Source organism: Epinephelus moara, chromosome 4 (genome assembly GCF_006386435.1).
Source record: "Epinephelus moara isolate mb chromosome 4, YSFRI_EMoa_1.0, whole genome shotgun sequence".
NCBI classification, from domain to species: domain Eukaryota; kingdom Metazoa; phylum Chordata; class Actinopteri; order Perciformes; family Serranidae; genus Epinephelus; species Epinephelus moara.
In genome coordinates this window covers 26507087-26531604 of record NC_065509.1, presented here as the reverse complement: position 1 = coordinate 26531604, position 24518 = coordinate 26507087, and the positions used below count along the sequence as shown (strand labels likewise).

Below are 24518 nucleotides of genomic sequence, written 5' to 3'. Positions count from 1 at the left end.
TTAATTTACCCAATACAAGAAGTTTTTTTCTTCTTCTTCTTGTCTGAAGCCATATGTTTACTTTCCTCACTTCCGTTTCTCTTCTTGCGACTGAGCTAAACTGCCAATCACTGTGATGTCATTCTTCAACAGGCTCCGCCGTCTCTGACGCCAATTCAACATGTTGAATCAGCTAAAAAAAAAAAGCCTACAAGGGCTGACCAGTGCCAACAGTGTGGGACACACGGCAAAAACTAGGGGGACAGACACTCACTGACAGCCGGACATTGACCGACAGCCAAGTGTTGCCACAGTGTGTCAGGGCAGTTCTTTTCATTATTGATTAACCTGCTAAACATTTTCCAGATTAATCGTCTTGGTGTATAAAATGTCCATATAGGGGAAAATCCCTACCACGGTTTTCAAGGTGACATCTTCGGGTTGATTATTATGTCCAAATTTATTGGATTACTGTCATAGATGAATAACAAAAACAGTGAATGGAGGGATTACATTTCTCATCTGGATTTGGAACGCCTTGGGGTCCCTCAGGAGGAGCTGGAAAGTGTTGCTTGGGAGAGGGACGTCTGGGGTGCTTTGCTTGGCCTGCTGCCTCCCCGCGACCCAGCTCCAGATAAGCGGATAATGGAAATGGATGGATGGATGGTGAATATTTACATTTGAGCAGCAGGAACCTGTTTTTTTTAAAGATTACAAATCAGATCAAGTCAAAATTTTCTGTGAATGCACTTATTGATTAATCAACTAGGCATCTCAGGTTTACAGAATAATAGAACGTAAGTCCTCAGAGATAGCTCAAGTAACACCCCCAGAATTTCCAGATTTACTCCAGAGGACATGACCTCAGCGTCCTCAGCTACAGCCCTGCTCCCCACTTGCAGGGGGCCCCTGGAGGCCCCCTGACCGCCCACTCTGGGACCAGTAGAGACGCTGCACCTGTATCCAGTGCGCCTGTCCCGTTTGGAAAAAGTTGGCAGCGCAATGGTTACGCTGCGTGCGTCTCAAGGGCAGAGGAAATGAGGAAACTAATGAAGACTCCTGCCTCTCCTCTCTCAGTGTCTGTCCACGGACTACCCTGCTTCTCCACCGGTTCTGTTCTAGCTGTGCTGCCGTGTCAGTGGATGGTGTTATTCTAGTCATATTCACAAGAGGATAAAAAATGGGAAGATGCGCCTAGAGGGGGAAACGTCACATTTTCAGAGGGAGCGACACTGTGGAGAGACTGTGACCGAGCCAGGGAGCGGAATATGCGGCACTGTCCAGCTCTGCACGTCGGGCTGAATCGTCGGATCTTTACCGGATAAACGTGGATAAACGTGATGGGTATTTGTTTACAGCCACATTGAGGATTTTATGATCGCACCACGTTTCAGCGGGAATCTGGATGATCCTCCAGTCACGTCACACCGGACCCCCACACCGGTTTAATGAGCTCAGGACCTGACCTAAAATAAATATAGGCAGGCATCTGTGAAACTTTAAACAAGTCTCATTGGAATAAATCTGGATTTTAAGTTAGTGGTGCCACAATCAGATATTGAATAATTACTTGAGAGTGCCTGTTAAAATTAGTGGTGGGATGGTTATTTTAGACATCAGCCTACTCCAGTGTCTGACTAATTAAAGTAATAGTAGCCTACGAACTGTCACTGTCAGAGTGTAGGTTGGGAACTGACTCCTGCTATACTTCAGACCAGGCTGAAAATATTCCTCCAGCAATGAGGATGCCACCCTGGGTGTCCTTTCAGGGAAGGGAGACTGGAGAATGAAAGACATATTTCTGCGTCTCTAATCGGACACAGAGGACAGAGGACAAGCCATCTTTTTTTGGATTGGTCCAAAATATTTTTTGCGTGCCCCTTGGACTCCTACACAATGGGGATTATGCTTCAAGTTATTCTAGGAATGTTTCAATTCCTGCTGCTCACCAGAATACCGACTTCCCATGCCAAGGTATGTATATATTTGACCCTTAGTGCATGTGTGATGATGTGGTCAGCTTGTGCGGCTTATTCCCAGGTTATTTATTGATCATCACTTGATTGGTATAAAAGTAAGACCCTGTTTGTAATTTGGTTTGGTGGAGAGCATGTGGAATTTTTAGCCTTGTGGAAGTTATCCCCCAGGTCAATGACACCTGTCACCTCCGGCCCAATGACAGGAAAATTCACTGTAGTGTTACTGTGGGACGCTGTGATTTATTTAGTGACACTGTGGTATTTATTGTCTCACTATCATAAATTCAGTACCACCTTCTAGTTCAGCAACTTTATACAGAGGATTTATACACTGCAATAAAAAAATTAACGAAGCCTTGTAGATCAGTTAAGAACAACATCTGAGTTATCAGATTGCGGAAAATCCCACTCCAGTATGGCACTTTGTCATTTTTAGCTATCTTAATGCATCAGGAAGGCAGGGCCTGGACTTAAATCTGTTAATTTACGTAATGCTGTTAATGAATGGAAATGAAATAGAAATAAATTAATAGATATATAATCTGCGTATTGCCATTCTTACCGGGAGTTTAATGAGCAGATACCACTCCGGATAGCATAGTTGAGCCTCCAGACTGGAAACATGAGGAAACAGCTAGCCTGCTCCGTCCTAAAGTAACAAAATCTGCCTAGCAGCTCCCCTTAAACTCACTTATTAACATATTTTATCTTGTTTAAATATGTACAAGAAATAGGCAAAGTGTTAAAACGGTTTTTGTTTGCTTGGGACCGGTAACTTCCTGGAATCCATGGTGGTTTCCTAGCAACTGTTCAGGACAGGAAATTGTCTGGCAGGTAACATAACGTTCATAAAACGGCGAATTTTTGTTTACACAACGTTTTTTTGGTATGTATTAAAAAAAATATAATATAATATGTTAATAAGTGGTCTGTAGCGGCGTTTGTAGTTAGACTTTTTAGCAGCGGGACGGAGGAAGGCTAGTAGTTTCTAGTCTTTGTGCTAAGATAAGCTAAGCTAACTAGCTGCTAGCTAATGCGTCATATTCACTGAACTGGCATCAAGAGAGAGGTGTCGATCTTTTCATCTAACTCTGGGTAAGAAAGCCAAAAAGTGTATTTATCAATATGTCAACTATTATTATGAGTTATTAACACTGATGACCAGTATATTTGATAGGTCTCCTGGTGAAATAAAGAGCTACCGTTTGTTAGCTAAAAAGACAAAGTAACTGTGAACCTATAACGTACGCTAGTAGAACTATTTAGGGCTCTAACTAACCATTATTTTCATTATTGATTCATTTGTGGATTATTCTTTCAATGAATAGATTTGTTTATTCATCTGGAAAATATCCGAAAATGGTGGTGGAAAGTACCTTTACTCAAGTACTGTGCTGAAGTAAAATTTTTAGGTACTTAAAGCCATTTTATGACACTTTATACTATTATTCCACTACATTTCAAAGGGAAATATTGTACTTTTTACTCCAGTACTTAACAATACTTACTTTGCAGACTTAGATTATTAATAGGCCTATGAAATATAAACAAACCAAGAAGTTATGATATATTACTATAGGTAAATAATGAAAATTACCCCTATGTTTACCAGCTGCAACATTAAAGTGAAGCAACATTAATGGATCAACAATCATAATTCCATAAAATAATATAGATTATTCTGCATAGTAAGCACTTTAACTTTAGGTACAAAAATGTACATTTGGATGCGGATACTTTTGTACTTAAGTAAGATTTTGAATACAGGATTTTTACTTGTGATAGAGTATTTTTACACCGTAGTATTGCTACCTTTGCTTTGTAAAAGATCTGAGTAGTTCTTCCACAACTGGAAAGTAGTAGGAAGTCTTTAGATTGCACTTGTATCTGACCAACAGTCTTAAATCCAAAGATATTCAGTTAGCAGTGAAATAAAACAGAGAAAAGCAAATCCTCACATTAGAAAAGCTGGAATCAGAGAGTGATTGATATTTTTGCTTGATAAATTACTTTGGTGATTATTCCAAAATCAAATATGTTGGCAATTTATGTTCTGGCAGTTGACTGATTGCTTAATCAACTAATTATTTTAGCTCTAAAGCCATGAATCAGCTCTTATAAATATAATGGGTGCCTCATCAGACAGTGGTACAAATAGTTCTTCATGGAGTCGAAAATTAGCTTTGTGCAATTTTAAAAAAAGTTATTATTATTACTGATAGTTATCATTGATAATAACTGTTCATGCTGACATTTTGCTCGCACAGCAGCGTGCACATACATGGGGAGACCTGCATGTGCTGTTTCTTTATTTATGTCTGGAGGACTTGTATCAGGAACAGACAGTGCTCTGCAGCAGTGTGGGATCCAGCCCTGACTATGTGCTGCTGTATGTTTTAACGATGCATCATCCTAGACGCTACATGACACACAGCAGCATGACTCTTCACCTGCTCACAGCCGCTGTCTCTCAGCTGAGATTCTGTACTGTCATACTGTCTGCTTTTCTGACATATTATTTTCCTCCTGTGGTGATGAAGCTCAGTGTGGGGGAGATGGTGTACAGCTGTAGGACACTGTTATGGGAGTGGCTGGGAGTTGGACCTGTTAGACAATAGACAGGCAACAATACCAGTGCAGATGGCACGGGGCTGGCACTTGGGAGTGTGTGTGTGTATGTTTGGCTGCCAAAAGGAGGTAATCTTATCCCCGTCTCAAAGACTGATACAGAAAAGACACACTTACTTAAGCTCACATCCTACCAGTCACAAAATGGCCTCAGTCCCAGCTTAACACAGGATCAATGTGGGCCAAACAAGTGTGTGTGTGTGTGTGTGTGTGTGTGTGCAAGTGGGTGGGTAGAAGGGGGTGGAGCAGTTAAAGAGGGGCAACTGGACAAAGTCTACATTCCCTTAGAAGTGGCCTTGGTCTTAACACACACATCGGTCCACTATTGGCTATGTTTGTGTTTTAGAGAGCTGTAAAATTCAAATTCTCTTTCTATGTTTTTTCAGTAGTGTAAGAAGGATTCAGATCATTTAGTTAGCTAAAATTAACAATTTAACAATGCAAAAATACTCTATTACAAGAAAATGCCCTGTATTATAATCCGACGTAAAAGTACATAAGTACTATCAGTACCCAAAATTTCAAAGTAAAAGTAGTTGTTCTGCAGTTAAATGTCAACTCTGTCTGGTATATTATTAATTACTGTATTACATTGTTAGACTGTTCATACTGATCAATGTTTAAGCAGTTTTAACTGTCATTGTAGGTCAAGATGGAGCTTAATTTAAGAACTTTATACAAAGTTATGTAGTTCAGTCGTTCCTTAGCTAGGAGTTGGGCCAATGCAATAGCCCTTTTCAATACACTTTTGCTGGTTTGGCTTGACTCAGCTTGACTTGGCTTTACCTAGTGCATCATTTCAGTGTGGCAGAGATTACATCACCAAGGGTTACCCTCTTGAAGGTGTCTCTTTAACTGATGACACACTTGTCATAAGTCATGACGTTTAAAAGCAGTGCCCTCTTCAGTGTTGTTTACTATTGCACTTTGCAACGGTTGTTGATAGCCAGCTACCTAGCATCATGGATTTTCAGGCTTTTGTCACAGTTTTGCTCGGCATCCGCCATTTATTGCTTGACAATCAGAGACAGGATGATGAAATGGATCTGGAAAACGAACATTCCAGTATTGTAGTACTATGGCTTGGTCTCTAGACTGGTCTCAAGACCACTTTTTGAAGGTCTCATCTCAGACTCGACCACATTTTTACTCTGTCTTGTCTTGGTCCTGGACAAAGAGGACTTTGTATTTTTTTCAAGACTGGGTGAGATCATCACTGTGGGGATATCACTAAATTACCTATGCAATAACGAAGTGCTGAATGAAGTTGATTTCAGATCCTTAGTGTTTGAATTTGTTTGCTCATAGATAACAAAGTAAACTTCCAACATATAGCATTCACCTTTGAGTGCCTTTTGATAATTTTTTCAAGACAATTTTCATGATACACTTATTCATTCACACATACAGTATATGGCAATTAAAAACATGTGAATGAAAAGGAATCTGCATTTGTTTTCTGTGGGTGTTTTTATGAGAATTTGAATCTTTCAGATCAACTTGAGGAATGTCTATGGTTTGCATGTTCCACATTTCATTGTAAGTGTGTCATGCAATGGTGGACTCGCACTGGTATGATCTTGACTCTGTCCCGCCCTGACTTGGCCTTGGTAATTACTTGGTCTTGATTTAGTAGGTCTTGATGACAACACTGCAAGAATCTTCCCTGAATGATGATGAAGCCCATTTGAATTCACCACATCCTGCTCAGAGGTGGTCCGGCATGCTTTGAAATGACTCCTGAGATGGTATTTCTCGGTGCGACTTACACTGGTAATGGAAACGGAAATCAATAAGGCATGGTTTGGCTGGGCGCAGCCAAAAGTACCAATGGAAAAGCACTACAAGGAATCACAAGATAATCTGAGGAGTCATGAGATGATGGTTGGAAGAGGACAGAAGGAAAAATACATTCTGCTACAATAATCTGTTATCATTTTTGGATTTTTCTCAAATTGATGTTGTTATTTGTGAAATTTGGGCCTCAAAGTTATTTAAAGAAACCATCTGAGAAGTTTAGATCCCAAATCCCTATTTAGTGGAGCTGCTAACAACTCATAGACAGCTGAAACATGACAAGAGGCCCCAACTATAAGGGCTGGATATCGGTACCACTAATAACCTAGTACAAGGAAGTATTAAAATGTCTCCAGTCAAATGATACCTGCATTCAATCCTTTTTGCGCCAGGAGTCTGATCCTGGACCATCCCAACTCCCCCTGGAATAGCAAACTTCCCAATGAACAGTCAGTTCAACGTCTGCCCGGTTAGCACATGCTAACACAGCAGCAGCGGCTAACATCCAACACAGTCTCAACAAACTCGAACTTACACCAGAATGGCTTGACTCTGTTGTTCAACCTGTTAAGAGTTAGGTAGCGTTAGCTGTGATGCTAACAGTTAGCCCTGTCACTCACTGTGTGTGTGCTGCCGAGTGGACTCTCACATCTGTTCCCAGCCTGGAGCTCACAATCCAGTAGATGCAGCTACAACCCACACATTCTGTGACGTGGTGAAGTCAAGCACAGTGTATGTGACAGAGTTGGCAGCTCAGCATGCAGAGATGCCAACAAAATGTTTGAAAGTATGGCTATACTACACACCACTCCATTCACATTATGGATATCAAATGAGGTACTCTATTGGTATGGTTACCGCTTGAAGGGTACAAATGTTGGTGCTGGTATCATCATTTTTTAAAATGATACTCAGCCCTACCAACTGCTTTTGTTTTTGTAAAGGGACACAAGCCAAATAAGTTGGGAACCACTGGTTTAATGATTCATTACACCAGGTATTTTAAGGTTATTATTTGTTTTTGAATGTAAAATCTTAGTCTGCTAAGTAATGAGTAGCTGTAAAGTAAACATTGTGCAGTAAAAAGTACAACATTTGCCACAGAAATGTAGTGGAGTAGAAGAATAAGAATGGTTATGTTGCCTCCAAGAAGTGACTAGAGGAAACTGTATGTGAGTGAACTACATGTTGGCAATATGAAAGTACGATATGGTCAATAGAAGTATATATTAGTATTGATATTACTGTCAGAACAAATCATCTGTTCTATACAAGCTGCAGTAGGTTGTCTCCCTTTGGCTCATTTTATAAGATAGCATTAGGAGTCTTGCTTGTCAACTCCCTACACACCAACTGTAACAGTTCATTTCTGAGAAATCCAGTGGCAGGAACTTTCACTATCTACCACTGCAGGGCTACTGAAAGTGTTTCAAACACCATTATCAGGTGATAGACTTGAGCAGGGCAAAGGTAGCAGGTACAGTTCATTCAAAACTAAATCCACCAGCTCCCTGGCTCAGACATTTATATTGTTGGAAATATGGTTGGATTTTAGTCTTGCATGTAGACACTTTCAATTACGTGCTCAAGTGCACCAATGGACTCCATTCCTGTAGGAAATATTTGATAACAGAGTCCAAAATGAGGCATGTTTGAGTTGTCGTACTACTGTCAGCCTGCACTTACCCTCCTACTTTTGTGTATCAAAGTTCAGAGTTTTCACTTTCTCCCTGCATTATTGAGCCTGTCATATACAGATGCCAGGTGTGAAATACTGTGGTGTTCATTGACAGGAAATACTTTGATCGGTTGATATGCATCAGCAGCCTTTCTACAACAAAAACAAGAAGTTGCAGACAATAGCTCAGTTGTTAGATTAACCATATATGATGGTTAGTTCATAAATACAAAGTCTGATTATCAGTAGCAGCAGATATATTATATTTAATGTATTATATGTATTCCATGTATTTTAAGTATAGAAAAATGTTATTTTTCTTTGACGATGACTTTGGACTGACTACTATACATCTTTTTTTCTGGACTAAACTCAAAGCACTTGTCATGACTCCAAAGTGCAATGCTGAATGCTATCTAACAGGTCAACCTGACCAGGAAACCCTAAACCTATTGTAACAGTGCTTTTCACATGAGCTCATTAATTTTATTTCTCCCTCCAGCTTGCTCACTGGCGGCCAGCAGACTCCCCAAAATCAAGGGAAGGTCGAGAAGGTATGCTCCCTATTTCTACTAGAATCCTGCACTTATTCATGGAGCTGATAGAGAGAAATAAAATTGTGACTTTGATGATTTATTTCCACCAGTGCGGAGGTGGTTGGAGGTTTATTCCCGGAGCGGCTGTGAGCCTCGGGACACTCTGGTGGAGGTTTGGCGGGAGTTGCCAGGGGAGACGCACCATCTCTTCGTCCCATCCTGCGTGTCAGTGAGGCGATGTGGTGGCTGCTGTGCTGACGAGGCCCTGGAGTGTGTTCCCTCGCTCACGCACACACTCACCATGGAGGTAAACACACAGACACACACTAAAACCCCTCGGTGTAAATGATTAATGTAGGTAACAGTGAGATGAGGTTTGAATATTTTCTGATCTGTGTGCAGCTGATGAGAACCTCCTTCATGAAACACGAGCTCATTGAGCTGCCGTTCGTCGAGCACAGCCAGTGTGAGTGCAGGTAAGAAACCACAGTGTGCTCAGAGGTGCATTGTTGTTCGACCTCACTGTACCTTTATACTGATGTTGTCTGTTTTATCTGTGTGCAGATTAAAAGAACAATTCCAGCCAACACCGACAATAAGGTAACACTCTTTGTTCTTCATAGTTTTTTATCCTTCTTCTGTCCTACCTGTTTAATTGTGTGTGACTGGGCTGTTGTTATTAAATGTCATGTTCTATCATCTCTAATGACTTAACCCTGACATGTCCACTAATGATGCTCTAATAGTGCTGCTGCTGATGTTAATAATGAGGAGGAGGCAGCCAGTGTGTCAGTCAAAAACTGTTCTGATAAAGCACTGGTAGCCATAAGGGGCTTAAAGGTCTACTGTGTAGGATTAAGGGGCATTTATTAGCAGAGATAGAATCTAATTATGTTGTCATTAGTGTATAAACACCTGAAAATAAGAATCATTACGTTTCCGTTACTTTAGAATGAGCCATTTATATCTATACAGGGAGCGGGTCCTCTTCCACGGAGTCCACAACATTGTTTCTACAGTAGCCCAGAACGGACAAACCAAACACTGATTCTTAATTAGAGTAGGGACATGTCTTTTTTCGCCTATTCCTTTAAACCACCGTAGTTCTTCTATACGCTTGGCACACACAAGTTTGAGTTGGTTGCAATCACCGCCACCAAATACTCCTAATTCATTATCCAAAATTAGAAGGCTTCAGTCTATTTCAAACATTTTGTGATTCCCTGCTGCAAAAGTCAAACATCTCAGGGTGATATTTCACCTCACAAAAGCAAGACATAACCAAATTAACATCATCAGTGTCTGTCTGCGGGTACGATCACCCAGGAAAATGAAGGCTCAATTTAGGGTACAAAGGAAGTGCATCAACCATTGCGCAAACAAAGCAGGTAGAAGAATATTCTTTGTTTTTCCCAGTAGCTATGAGTAGCTATACCCAATTATTAAAATGAATCAATGTAGTTCTTTGCTGTTATTATGCCCAGTAGAGGAAAAGGCAGACAGTGGAGCAGCCAAAGTAACTGTGGAAAATGTGGTAGTTGATAGGCTCTGGGGAAAACGGAAAGCAGTCCGCTTTTATTTGCGACAGCGGCGCCAACAATACTACCACTTGGAAATGCTGAGGGGGTGAAAACTTGAAAAGTAATCTGTCTCCACTTTAATGAAGCATGACCAGAGTTTCTAAACAGTCACTTGTCATCCACAACAAACTTTTGAACTTCTGTGAACTTTTTTGCTTTTATAACATGGTGGCAAGAAAATGGCATGCAACATGAAGAGATAATGTGAAGGTGAAATTGATCCAGGCACATTTATTTACATAATATGGGCTTTAAAGAGCTGAACTACTTGGATAACTAATCATAATGAGACTTTGTCAAAGAGATTCAAGGTGACAAACTGTTGACTGATGGTTCACGTGTCTGAAGGCAAGCAGATATGTATTTCTGCAGGTTGAATTTAGAGCTTCAGAATTGTTGTCAGTGGACTAAAACATGATAGAAAACTGACATGGTTCATTAAAGTTTGATAGCTTTAGGCTGATATAATACTGAAAGTAAAGAAACCCTTCTGTTCAGGGGGTACACACTGTTCAGGTTCAGATGGGGCTGACAGCTGTACACAGTGAAAGGAACATTTCTGTTGCATCCCTGATGTTTGTTTGTGCACCTCGCACTGGCAGGTCCAACCACACAATCATATGATTGCATCTTTAATGTTTATGTGCTCCTGCTTCCTGTTAGGATGTGGACATAAATAAAGGATTCCAATGTATGTGTGTGTATGTGTGTATATGATTTTTGTTACCCTGTTTAGGTTTCATGTGTCTGTGTGACTGTTTGCTGAATACATTGGCACAAGTGTATGTTCTGTATAGGTTAGTCTAAATGTGTGTGAAAGTTTCCGTGTGTGAGTGTGTGAGAATATTTGTTTCTGTGTGTTTCTCTGTGTTTCTGTGTGTTTGTGTGTGCCCCACGGTGAGTTAGCATCTGTGTGACTCTCTCCCAGCATCCCCTGGGACAGCCCGCATCCTGTTGTCACCATAGCGATGATTTTATCTCCCCTGCCATGTGCTCTCTCACAGACTGACGAAGCAGAGTCACGCATCCATGATAGTAATTTAGAGCTCCAAAGACAACAGCAGCAGCAGCAGCAGCAGCAGCAGCAGCAGCAGCAGCACAATCAGTCAATACTGCCAGAGCTAAAAAACACTGTCCCCATAAATAATGTTTAATATAATTTACAGCTGAGGCAGGGAAGTTAAACCAAAAAGCCAAAAACCAAAGTTGTGAGCAGATGCAGTTTGCTATTTAGGGCACCAGCACACATAAAAGTAAAACAGATTGTGCTCAATAAAGGCTGGACACTCAAAATAAAAGGAGGATAGGGAGATGAACTACAGGCAATGAGGACATGGCCCAAAAATACAAAGCTACAGTAATGATTTTAAGTCTTCAAAACATTTTCTCCATGTCTGTTGGGGAGTGTCTCTCCTCTCCTCCTGACAACCTATGTTTACGTCATTGTTTTGTCTTCGTCATTGATTTATGTTAATGTCAGGGAATGTGATACATAGTAATAGTAAAAAGTTTATTGAAGCCTCCTGGTCAGTGCTCTGTATCGAGTATTCCCATCTTGTACATGAATAAAAGTAGCAATGCCAGTCTGTGAAAATACTAATACAAGTAAAAGGTCGGCTTTCAAAACTATGCTTAAATAAAAGTACAAGCAATATCAACAAAATATACTTTAACGTGCTGCATGTAACTCTGAAAAAGATATTGGGATTGTTGAGTCCATAGACTGTATAATAAATGGTTGACTCTCATTTGGCTCCTGTTTGACTTATATTGTCATATATTATGTATTATAGCACTGGATAATTTGTGCTGGTCCATTAACATGAAAGCAGCATTGTAATGTTTCTCGGTGGTCAGAGTGGAGCTGTTTCTAGCTATTTTAGAAAGTGCTAGGTGGTTTGATTTGACTTGATTTTGAAAAATAAGTCGCATTTTATGTGTTCATTGCAGGTTTTGAAAACCTTTTCCTGCAAAATTACTTGCAACTCAAGCTGACAAATAGTTGTAGTGAAGTGAAAAGTGCAATATTTCCCTCTTAAATGTTGTGGAGTTGAAGTAAAGCAGCATGAAATGAAAATAATCAGTACCTTAGAATGGTACTAAAGTCTGTACTTGAGTAAATGTACTTTCTACCACTTTTCCTAAAACCTTTAAAATATACATACTGCTATGAGAAGCGTTCAGTTATCCTTTTTTAAAAAAAAAATCTTCTCCGTCTGTGATCCTTTAAATGTACTTATTACTGGTTGTGGAAATCGCATACACCACTGTCCTCTGTTTGACACTGCTAAACGGCCATCTTTGTATGTCCGTAGGCTCTCTCATCGGTTGGTTTTTATATATAAAGCTATTCCTGGCCTGGCTCCCTCTTATCTGTCTACATACATGTGTAGAAACCAAAATCAATAATGCCTTCACTCTTAAAATATTCTACAAATGCAGGCTCCAAGGTTGAGAACAGAACTCGGCAAAAAAGGCTTTTAAGTATGCTCCTCCTTCATCCTGGAATAATCTACAGAAGGATCTGAAACTGGCAGAGTTGATCACTGTGGGGGAATTTCAAGTCGATATTAAAGGATCGAGAAATTAGCTCTTTTAGTCAATGTGACTGTTCCTGAATCATTTTAGAAATTATGCTATTATGTGTAACAGTGTTTTATGCTGCCCTCTTGGCCAGGCCACTCTTGAAAAAGAGATTTTTAACCTCAATGAGGCTTTCACCTGGTTAATTAAAGGATATATGTAGCCTATGTAAAGGTATACTATGCAGTAATTGTCTGTTACTGCTTGTTAACAGAATCACCAGTTAAAGTGAAAGTGAAAGCAGACACCATTGCAGAGTCTTTGCAGATAAATACACAGCCACACATTTTTAGTGAGTCATTGTGATGATTGAGAGGGATTATTTTTGTATGAATCTAAGAAACCCCTGCATAATGCACTTTTAAATTATTGTAAGCAGGGCGTAAAATTAACTTTTTACCTCATCTGCCATTGTCTAGTGATCTCCAAAAATTTACCGGCCAAACATATTTTTCACCAGTCAAATAAAAAAATCATGCCTTGTTTGACTAAAAATAATTACCTTCCATTTTTAGTATGAAAATCCAACTTAAGGAAAATCCAACCCTGTCCTCTGTGTTTCTTTGGCGTGCTTGTGGCAAAGGCTGCAGCTCATCGTGTTGGTGTGGGGGTCGTAGGTCAGCCATGATTGCGGCTGGCCAGCCTCGTCTAGTTTCCGTTTTTCAATAAAACGCTGTGCGACATTTGTACTCTGTTGAACTGTCTGTTCTTCTCGTCCGAGTCCAACATGTTCATCTTCGTTTTTTCCTCTTTTCTGGCGGTGGCTTCACGGCAGGATTGTTTCGCCACATCTTGCTCAGAAGTTACCATAGAATGCCCAGGGTTCCAGTAGCTGACGTCATGCATTCCCGGCACACGTACAATAAGCCGCGAGAGTCAAAATAGTCTGACACAGCTGGCAATAATGGTCAAAGCATATAAAAAACCCACATGCAATTCAAAATTTTTCATCGGCCACTGGTGGGTGTGTGTTTTTATTTTACATGCCAAACTCATTTTATACCCGCCACTGGTGCTTGGCGGGTGCTAATTTTATGCCCTGATTGTAAGTAATTTCAATAAGTATACATGAGAAAAATATTAAAAACTCACTGTTGAGTAGCTGCAGCAGGACCTTTGTTACTGTATGATATGACAAATGAAAAGTAATACAAAGTTGGACAGAGAATAATATACAGATAACAAACGATATTTTAGGAATATTTCAATAAATATATTGGTGATATAAATTATACACAAGAGAATGTACAGTATGTGAACCTCATTTGAAAAGTCTCTACTGTGAGCTTCCTGTTTTGAAAAGGAGATTTATTGTGTTTTTTTAAGGCCTAAATATTTATATTAGGGTATAACTTAGAAGCTATCCGTTTTGTGAAAATAACATTTGGAGATGAAATATATGGGGGCTGGATGTTATTTGACATTTCCTGATAACTTAGTGCAGATAAGGAACCTGACTTTTGGTAACAGTGATAGAATAATACCGTCGTTTGATACCAAGAAATATAAACTTGTTTTGTTGTCAGACAAAAAGAACCCAAACTTCTCAAATGTTAATTAACAACTTAAAGGGACAGTTTACCCAAAATCAAAATACATATTTTTTTTCTTACCCGGGTTATTTACCAGTCTAGATTGTTTTAGTTTGAGTTGCCGAGTGTTGGAGATATCAGCCGTAGAGATATAATGGAACAAGTTTTGATTTGGGGGTGAACTGTCCCTTTAACTGGGACATGCAGTACAATTTATTCATCTATTATATTCAATATATTCATCCGGCAGGTGCAGGGAGACTAATTTCATCTTGTTGTTGCTTACATAATGACAGAAGTTAAACATACAACCTCTGACTGTTTAATGTGTGAAACATTGTGTTTGTCTGATATTCTCAGGCCCTATCTGAAGCCGCCAACAACAGACAAGAAAAAGGAGAGAGGAAAGTCCAGACAGAAAACAATTGGAGCCATAAGAGCTGCGTACGTTGAATATTCAGCACACACACTGAATTTTTTCCTTTTTTTTTGGCTTATCTTACAAGCCTTAAGTTGATGTTTTCACTTCTGTTAGTCTGTGCTCTGCAGATACTGTCGGCCTCAGTATGAATGTTTGGATTAGAACAAAAAGTAGGTTATCTGGTCTACATTATTACTGAAGGACAATTTGTTTTACAGCCACGGCAGTCAAGGTCTCACACACACACGCATACACACACACACACACACACACACATGTGCACACAAACACACACACACACAGGCCTGGGACTGACCTCTGTGCACTAAACACATAAGACTAGCAAGCGTAACAACACCAACACTGTATATTACAACTGTTCATTCATATTTAATATTAACTGTGATGAGGTATGTGGCATGTTATGTATTCCACACTCAGGCTGTTCCAAAGGTCAGTTAGAAACATCCAAGGACAATAACGACATTTTGAAATTATTAACCTGTTACACTGTGATCTGAGAGGGACAGGTGTGTGTATGTGTGTGTTTTTCTGCCACATGATTCCCATGATTCAGTCCCGAGCAGTGAAGGATAAGAGTTAACTCTTTTTTCCCCATCTGCTTCCCCTTCCCTTTGCTGTCAGTCATTTCCGGGCTCCGGGGGTGGGCAGAGGTGACTTGGTTTGGGTGTGATGTGCCTCAGCACCCATCCATCACTCAGAACAGGCTTTATTCAGACTCTGGCAGGGGTGAAATCTGTGTAATTTGCTCCCAAATGCCACCCCCTCTATCCATGCCAGCGGCAGGCGTGGTTATCGGGGTCTGAACAAAGATGGCCCCTCTCTGCCTCATTAAGTAACTTCATTAAAGCCGCTAGCCTCCTGGGAAGACGGAGGCAGAACCAGCTCCAGTTAATGGACCAACTGACGCAGGCAAATTTCTCAGACTCACAGAAAGTACTGAGCGTCTAGAGGAGAAACTGAAAGTCTCAGAGGCAACTAAGTGACTATAGCCATGGTAACAGACAGAAACACAGACCAGCAGGAAGAGCAGAAAGTTTGTCAGCAGCTAAGAAAACAGTATCCCACATTAGTCACACATCTCCCCCACACACTGTATTGTGTGGGTTTGTGTCAGACTGGGATTGATTTTAACAAGCCTTGCATATCATTTTTAGTCGTGACAGCAGCGTGATGTGGGATCAGTAGAAAAGTAGACCGTGTATTGGTCCCATAGTGTGGCTCTAGCTTCGGCTTTGATTCAGACCCCAAACATCTCAACAACTATTGGATGGATTGTCATGAAGTGTTTTACAGACATTTGTGATCCCCTTCGGAAGAAGCCTACAGACTTAGATGATCCCATTCCTGCAGCTTGTAGTTTTTAAAATATGTATGTTATGCCTCATCTAGAGGAGAAGGAGATACACCATGAAACAAGCCCCCATCTTCCTAAAGTCCCAAGCAGCCACACAGACTTGAGAAGTCAAACAAACTTAAATACCTCTTAAATGAAGAAGCAATCAGTCTAACCCAAAGAAACCACAATACAATCACTAACCTCCCTAAATTAAGAACACAAGAGAAAATAAGGTTTACATAATAGGTGGTTCACCCCTTCTACCTCCAGCAGAACAAAACTATCAGTATGGCAGATGCTACATTCAACTTGTGTGAATGCTATTATGGCTGGCTGGAAGATGAGGAAGATGTGCTTTCTCCTCGCAAGACCTCAGGAATGAAGCAAGGTTTTAAAGCTAATTTGACATGGTGGCCAAACCATGTAATCACAACTTCCAGGTCTGTCACATGATGGTAAAGGGCCCAAAAAGACTTCCTCATAGACTTACTTTGTGAAAGAGACATCTGTAAATCAGCAGATAATTTTTGAGGTATATCAACTTCCTAGTACAAACACTCAAACAGTCCTTAATCAAATCATCATGTCTTGAAGCTGTGAGATTCATTAAAATCTGGAGTTCTTTTCATTCTGTCATTCATGTGAACAAGCCTGAGAGGCAGGGATAAAGGAAAGCCTGTTGCACATGTTCTATGGGCTCATGGATGTGGAAGATCTGTGTAATTTTATACTTGGGAAGTCAAACTTTTTTGGCTTACATACTCAGACACCTTATACACATTCACATTCCCTCAAAGACACAACAGCAATACGAAAGTTGACCGTGGTCGTAACAACTGTCTCAATAATTACTGGATGGACTGTCATGAAATTTGGTTCAGACCACTGATGTATAAAGAGATGGGATACAGTGTTGGTGGAGGACCCTGTTCATTCCTATGGAAGTTGCTCTGTGGCCAGACAGAGCAGGCACACTGGAGACCTCTGCCAGTCAAGCTGGCTGCTTCCGGTTTGGTGCTCCGCTAGCTTGAATGGGAATGAATTGATTTAATTTTGCAGCTCTTCCAGACTTTCCAAATATTACCAGGCCAAATGGATCAAATCCTGATAGTGAAATGAGTCATTTTACAGGGGCTGTGATGCTCAAAAAATGTATCCACTGATTTACAGACGTCTCTTTTACAATATAAGTCTATGAGAAAAGTCTTCTTGGGCCCAATGGCATCATATAACTGGCTCCAAAGCTGTAATTACACTGTTTGGCTACTACGAAAATTGGCTTCAAAGCCCTGCACACTTGCTGTGGACCTGGTGCAGATATTCATGATTCCCTCAGGATGAATTAAAAACCCTTAACCTACCCCTTAACTTTTCATCTATCTCTATTTGGTAAACTACTGACATCTAAGCTAATCAGCAAATGTTAGCATGCTAAACTAATATGGTGACCATGTGAAACATTACACCTGCTAAACATGTTAGCAATTGTCATTGCGAGCATGTTAGCATGTTGACATTAGCATTTAGCTCAAATCATTGTTGTGACTCATAATCAATGAATTAATAAATTCTGAATGCTGTTCTTGCTCCCCTCTTCCATCCAGGACCCATGCACCCCCATCTCTTCCTCCCCCATCCTCTCCTCCTCCTCCTCCATCACCTCCTCCAACACCTCCACCCACCAGCCTCTCTCCCTCTCCGTCGCCATCTCTGAGGCCACGTTGCCGCCCCTGCAGAGGGAGGAAGTGGGCACTGGATGCGACGTCTTGTCAGTGCCACTGCACCATTAAACCTGAGAACTGCAGCCGGAAAGATCGGAGGCTCAACCCTCGCCGCTGCAAGTCAGTCCACACGCAACCAAAACACAAATCAGTTTATTTATTTTCGAACAATATATAACTAAAAAACAATAACACATAGATTGTGGTCTAGAGTATTGAAAACAGAGTTCCAAAAAGTAACCTATCAAAAATGAATAGCAAAATGCATCAGTGAAGAAGCTTGAGCTGCATCAGAGTGTTTCTAGTACAAAATGAAACTGTATGTTGTCTCACTCTAGAGCATCTTCATATTGCTTCTTGTTAGAGCCGATCCACGAGCTATCTCCTATACAGATTTAAATATACTGTATCTCTTCAGAGGTTCTGCAAGTTGGACAGTTACTCAGTTGCTTGAGTTTTGGATGCATGAGAAAGCTTTTTTGGCAGGGACTGTAACTCAAGTGGTAGAGTAGGTTGACTTATTAGTTACAGGGTCGATTCCACATGTCGAAGTGTCCTTGAACAAGACACTGGACCCCAAATTGCTTCCAGAGTAGGCACATTTGCTGGATTTAAATGTAAGTCGTTTTGAACGAGAATGTCAAGACAAAGTAAACGTACACGCTCACTTTATCACCAGACTCACATTGTGCACAATTGTAGAATCCATAATTGATTTCCTTTCTCTCTTTGTTGTTTAATGTTCCAGGTGTGAGGCCATGAGGACTTGATGTGTCTCCTCACTTCCTTTTCACCTCCTTCTTTCCACCAACCCTTGTCGATTCATCTACCACTCTCAGCATCAGTGCCATGGAGCATACAGGCGCTTGGACATCCCTCTGACTGAAGGAAATACTAGCCGAAGCATACACAAGATCCTGTAGTGGGGCTCTTAGTTAAGCAACAAGTGCAGCATTACAGCCTGAATATAGATCTACGTGTGTGCGTGTGTACATCTGCTCTCCTCTGCTTCTGTGGCAAGTCCTCTGTCAGTCCACATGTACAGACATGTAGAGTCACAAAACACATCCCATGAGTGGAGGGATGACGTGGCAGCTTAAGGCGACTTTGAGAGAGTGGTGGATTTTAGACAAAACATTCCATGGTGGACACAGTCACACATGCTCCTGCTCTGCTGTGGTTTAGAGGTGCTTTAAATCTGCAGTTGACGTTATAAAAACAAGAGAATAGTGCGAACACATGAACACAAGAACATTATAAATATGAAGTGGACTGACACAGTTGTCCTATTTGTTGACGCTTCAGTGGAAGCTGTGATTTGTTGTTCGCAGGAAAACTGCACATGGAGACAAATTCCAGGCTGAAGCCAAGGCCAGTTTTTGTGCAGAGGTTTTGAAAAACAACGGCGACAGATTATAGATGGACACATCCACACTTAGACATACCAGAAGGACATAGGACATGCACATAAACTGGCACCCCAGTGTGCGTGGACCTATAGTTGAGCTGAATGCTGGGATGGAGAGTATCTGTGTGGTCTCCCAACTGAAAGCCCCAGATGGGATATCCCTGCAGCCGTTCCCTCTCATTCAAAGCGCATGACCACGGGCTGGCTCTCCAAGCCGCTTTCCGGCATTTGTTTAATTTGGGCCTTTTGTCTCCATCTTTCCTCGGCTCCTCGATTGAAAGCAGCCGCTTTGCCTCTCTTTGCCTCTCTTTGCCTCTCTTTTAGGCAGTGAGGAGAATGACAATAATGAGGCCTGGCGGCTCTCCACTGCTTCACACACGAACATTCACACTTATAATACCAGGAACACAGACAACACTGCAAATGTAGACACACACAGTCTCACTCACTCTGTGCTATAGCAGGCACACATTCATATTTACACACACACACACACACACACACACACACACACACATACACACATTTACACGCAATGTGAAATGAATGCAGGTAGCCAGAAGCATTTGTTTGTGCCACACCAAGTGTGCAGATATATGACAGTTGTTTATATTTGCAATTTACTGCAAAGTCTTCATTTAATATTGTATTATATGCCTCTGTTTTATATTTTATTATAATTCTGTCACATTGATTGAAAAGATATTCTATATTGCAGAATGTGTCTTTGTTTTGTTTGTTCATCTTTAATCCGTCTGCATAAAGAGTCACGCTGGGTGGCCGGCTGTGTATACACTGAGCATCTAAACCGATACGCAAATGTATTGAATTTAAACAGACGCAGCTCACACTGGCCACAAATGGGAGACTATATACATTATAATGTGTTATTCAAACAATCAGCAGGGCAGTGTTGTCCGCAGCACACAGAAACCAAGCAAATAGCTGTTCCCAGTGCAGTGAAAGGAAAACATGGCTGTTTTTGTTGCATGTTGGAGCCGTGATGGAAAGCGTATTATTCATTTGGAACATAACTTGTTTATATTCTGACCGAATCTCACGGTTTAGCTCCATGTTAGTTCATGACTGCCTGGCCGCTGGGTGGGAACAGAGATTTGAACTGTGACTGTTTCAGAAAGGACGAGGTCTTGAGCAGCTTGTCAGTCAGCATGACGGGCGAAAGCCAGAGCTCAGAGGACCCATAATGGCGGGTCATGGAGTTTAAACCTATTTTTGACACTCATTCAGAGCTTCTCTCCTGCGCTAAATTTTACTAAGAACATTTTGCCAGTGACGTCCCGTCTAGATGACAAACAGTAGCTTTGAAACTCCATGATTCATGTCCGTACTCTCCCCAGGATTCATATGATCCTGCTGATTGAAACAGTCCAGAGTCTGAATTATTTGTGTCTCAGCCTTGAGCTCAAGAACTTTGTTTCAGTGGCTTGTGTGATAAGCTCTGTATTTATACTCTCCTGAGATGAGATTATTTTTTTCCATGCTCGAGTCCATTGTTCAGTGTTTGCTAATATTGTCAATCAATGCTTCAATCACTACCTCTATATCGCAAAATATTAATGACCAAGTATTAGAGCGTTGTTGTTACTTTCTCTGTGTTATTTCAGACCTCCTAAGGTAATATTTTTATTTACATTTAGCAATAAGCAGTGTAGAGATGTGGAGCTGCAGCAGATCCTTTAGTGATTATCACTGGTTTAGAGGAACCTTAAGAAGTTTTTTTGTGAGGGTCTCTGAGGGGAGGCGTTTTTCAAATGAGGAGAACTGAACTGGTCCTCTAAGTACAGACCAGACACTGTGTGATAAAGTGGAACAGGACATGGTTTCCCAAAGCGTTTGTAGCCTCAAACTATTCGTGATCTTTGGCTTTAAAGGAATAATTTGACATTTTGGAAATACACTAACTTCCCTTTTTTGCTGTGGGTTATGCTGTGTCTCAATTTGGATACTTCCGTCAGTAAACTTCAATGTAGTCTACTGTGATCACTGTACTTACTTGTGGAGTGCGTGAATTTTAACAGTGTAGTATTGTGTCAAATCAAACACGCCTGTTATGCGCTTACCGGAAATGTCAACATCTGACATTTTCTTCTTCTTCTTCTGCTGCTGCTTCTTCTTCTGCTTCTTCTTCTTCTCCTTCTTCTTCTTCTTCTGCTTCTTCTTCTTCTGCAGTAGTCCCTCCCCTTCCACTATGTGGCCAAGATGGCGACCATTAGGGTGAAAAGTGTCCAGCATTCCACCCTTTTGACCGTTATGAACAGGGTCTGACGTTAACATTTTTCACTGCCTGCCACTGTGGTATTTTTTATGTCTGCCTCTCAAAATTTTTTATCTGCTACTTTTGCAATTTATGCGCTAAAAGAATGAAAGAATTTGATATCTTTTAGTGCATAATTTAATGTAAAGAATGAGCTTGTTAAATGTTCGATATATATTTACACAAAAAACATCACATTCCAGTGTTTAAATTACACCGTGGCTTTCGGAGAAGCCTTGTTTTTGGGGAATGGAGAGTGGGAATGTACTGTCTTCGTGCATGCGCCCACCTATGTGCAAAAGTATATTACATTTCAATTCATACAGAGAATATTCAGCGTGGGAAACAGAAACTTCCACCACTGTAATGTTTTTTTAATCACTCGTCATGGTTGGGAAGCACCTGTCTGCTCTGAGTGCTTCCAACGTCACTCTTTCTTTCTCGACTGCCACACACTGTGCTGAGCTACTCCCTCAGATGAAATTGATGCATGAGCTAGTGAAGTTAATACAGTAACGGATGGGTGTATAGTTTTATGCAATCGTACGCTAACCTTACTAAAAGTGTCTTTTATTGTGAATTTTTCATGTTTGCCAGGTACTCCCACTGCCAACAATTGACTCACATTTGGTGGGTGGCAGGTGCTAATGTCAGACCCTGGTTATGAACAAACCTTCCAGGTACCCATAGTGCACTGCATTTTGCCACACGTGTTAGGGTGCACTCAAAATAGCAAGTTTAAGTATGCAAGAACACAAATTTGAGACACAGCATTAGATGAGAAGATCGATACCACTGTAATGTCTGTATAGTAAATATGAAGATGGAGCCAGTGGTCAGTTAGCTTAGCGTAGCATAAAAACTGGAAACAGAGGAAAACAGCTGGTCTAGCTTTGTCCATGTCACAGCAGCTCTAAAACTGACCAGTTAACACGCTAATCTCTTTTGTTTAACCTGTATAAAAACCAAAACTTATGGTTTTACCAACCTCTGAACCCATCAACTATTGGTCTGACTGCTGTAAGCCTCAGGGGGCGAGAGCCAATATTTCCGGTTGATTCGTTGCAGCCAGCTGATATCCAAGCCAAGGGCTTATTCTTCTTTGTGCTGGTCATTTCAGTTAATCTATATTACCAGATATCTGTATGTGAACGCAGATAAATTTCAAAAGAGCTAATATAAAGCTAACTTGTTGTTATATGATAGGCAATGGGTTCCATGATTGCATTTTAGCCAATGGTCTCCATCTGTCCACACAGACTGTTTACCAGCTGTTGAATCATGATTGGTCAATACTACTCGGACTACAAATGGAAACCAGACTGCTTCTGATACCAAAATCTTGTCCTGTCACCTACAGATACAAATAATGGTTTTAAGAGGAGTTATGAGCCAAACTGTTTGACGGCTTTGAACTTTTGAAACCAGCAGAGACTCCAGCAAATCACAACTCCTGGCAAAGTATAGTCAAGCTGTGAAAAAGCAAATTGTAGTTTTTAAAAATTTTATAGGGATTTAACAACAAATATAACATATTAGTGATCATTAGAGGTGCTTGTAGGCATATTTTGTTAGTTTTGGACGGAACCAGGTGAGGTGTTTCCCCATGTCCCCAGTCTACATGCTAAGCTCAGTTATCGACTGCTGGTCCAACCATATGTTTACTGCACAGAGAGTGGTTTCCATCTTCTCCGCATATTCCCTAAAATTTTAACTGTTCCTTTAAATATTTCTCACTCACTTTTGGCTTTTTTCTGCACATTTTATTTATTTATTTTTTCCAATTTTTCCGCCTTCCTTTCTTGATAATGTTGCTTTTTGTGGACAAATGTTTTGGGAAACCTAAAAGTCCCTGAACCTGAGTACAGATTGCACTTGTGTTGGAGATTGCAAAGCACATACTGTACAGTAGTCCCCTGAGGGGCAAAAAAAAAACTGATGGAGCACACAGATTTAGATTGAGAACTGACATCAGCTTATAAAGGCCTTCAGTTTGTACTTCTTGTGACCAAATCTTATTTTCTAAGTACAAATTCTGAGCAACAAAATCACCAATAGTGAACTCCGTCAGATAGCATTAGAATCTGCTGTTGCCTTCCATCATTTTAAAATCACAACTCTTCATGATATACAGCTATGACATATTAATATCCTACTCAAATACTCTGATCATGTGTCAGTATCAACATCAGTGTGCTTTGTATCTGCACAGTCCACATTGTACTGTAAAGGTAGCCCTGCTCTAGCCTCCAGTGTCTTAGCCTGTAGAGACCCCTTACTAAACTATATAACATTTTATAATCTCTAATATGCCATGACCTTGTGTATGATGTAGTGCATACTTTAGAGATGTATGTAACATGTTCATTTTATCTATACTTTGCAATGAACCTCTTCTCTGCAAATACATTGTACTACTGTAGCCTATGTATAAAGAAAACACTCTTTTTTTGCTGCTACACCATTTGTGCCCTATTATGATGTCTTTGTAGAAAACAATGCAGTTTTATGTTGTATTAGTATATAAATACCAATTAATCGATTCAATGTCCACATAAAAGTGTATACTGCATCGTCAAATATATCGAAAATGATACCAGGATACTATCGTGATGTTACAGATGTTATTAAAGGAAATGTCTTATTTTTCATATAAACCTCTCGTCTTCTTCCTGTCGCTGTTTATCCACTGTAACGTCCCTCTGCTATGACCTCATCTCCCCCCCGATCTCTTTGTTTTAATGTGTCATTTGATGGTAATGAAAGGTAAACAGACGCTTTTGATTACAGTCACACCCTGGGAGTTGGGTACAGAGAAGGTGTGTGTGTGATGTGATGTGATGTGATGTGACGTGCTGTTATGAGACATAATATTGTTCCCTCTCCTCCTCTCGTTGGTTCTGCTGAGTCAGAAGCTGGTCTGGTACAAAAGTGTGCAGCCCCACACGTGTGGAGGAAAATTACTAAGCTCATTTACGCAAGTACAGTGATGAGGCACCAGCAGTTCCCTTTATGTTACGTTATTCTTCTACTCCAAAAAA

General features: G+C 40.6%; 1 protein-coding gene across 1 annotated transcript; it reads left to right on the top strand.

The window, feature by feature from the left end:
- The first annotated feature begins 991 nt into the window (after nt 1–991).
- Nucleotides 992–24134, top strand: vegfba (vascular endothelial growth factor Ba). Its single transcript, XM_050042838.1, has 8 exons — nt 992–1953; nt 8564–8615; nt 8708–8904; nt 9000–9073; nt 9162–9197; nt 14653–14736; nt 17678–17914; nt 18543–24134. Exons 1-8 carry the CDS (start codon nt 1876–1878, stop codon nt 18562–18564), a joined length of 780 nt encoding a protein of 259 aa, XP_049898795.1. The 5' UTR covers nt 992–1875; the 3' UTR covers nt 18565–24134.
- Nucleotides 24135–24518: the final 384 nt, after the last annotated feature.

Bases quoted from the DNA above. Each gene is read 5' to 3' on its own strand.
- vegfba (XM_050042838.1), top strand. From the start codon at position 1,876: ATGGGGATTATGCTTCAAGTTATTCTAGGAATGTTTCAATTCCTGCTG. The intron at 1,954-8,563 runs GTATGTATATAT...TTCTCCCTCCAG, and splicing joins TACCGACTTCCCATGCCAAG to CTTGCTCACTGGCGGCCAGC. The intron at 9,074-9,161 runs GTAAGAAACCAC...ATCTGTGTGCAG, and splicing joins CACAGCCAGTGTGAGTGCAG to ATTAAAAGAACAATTCCAGC.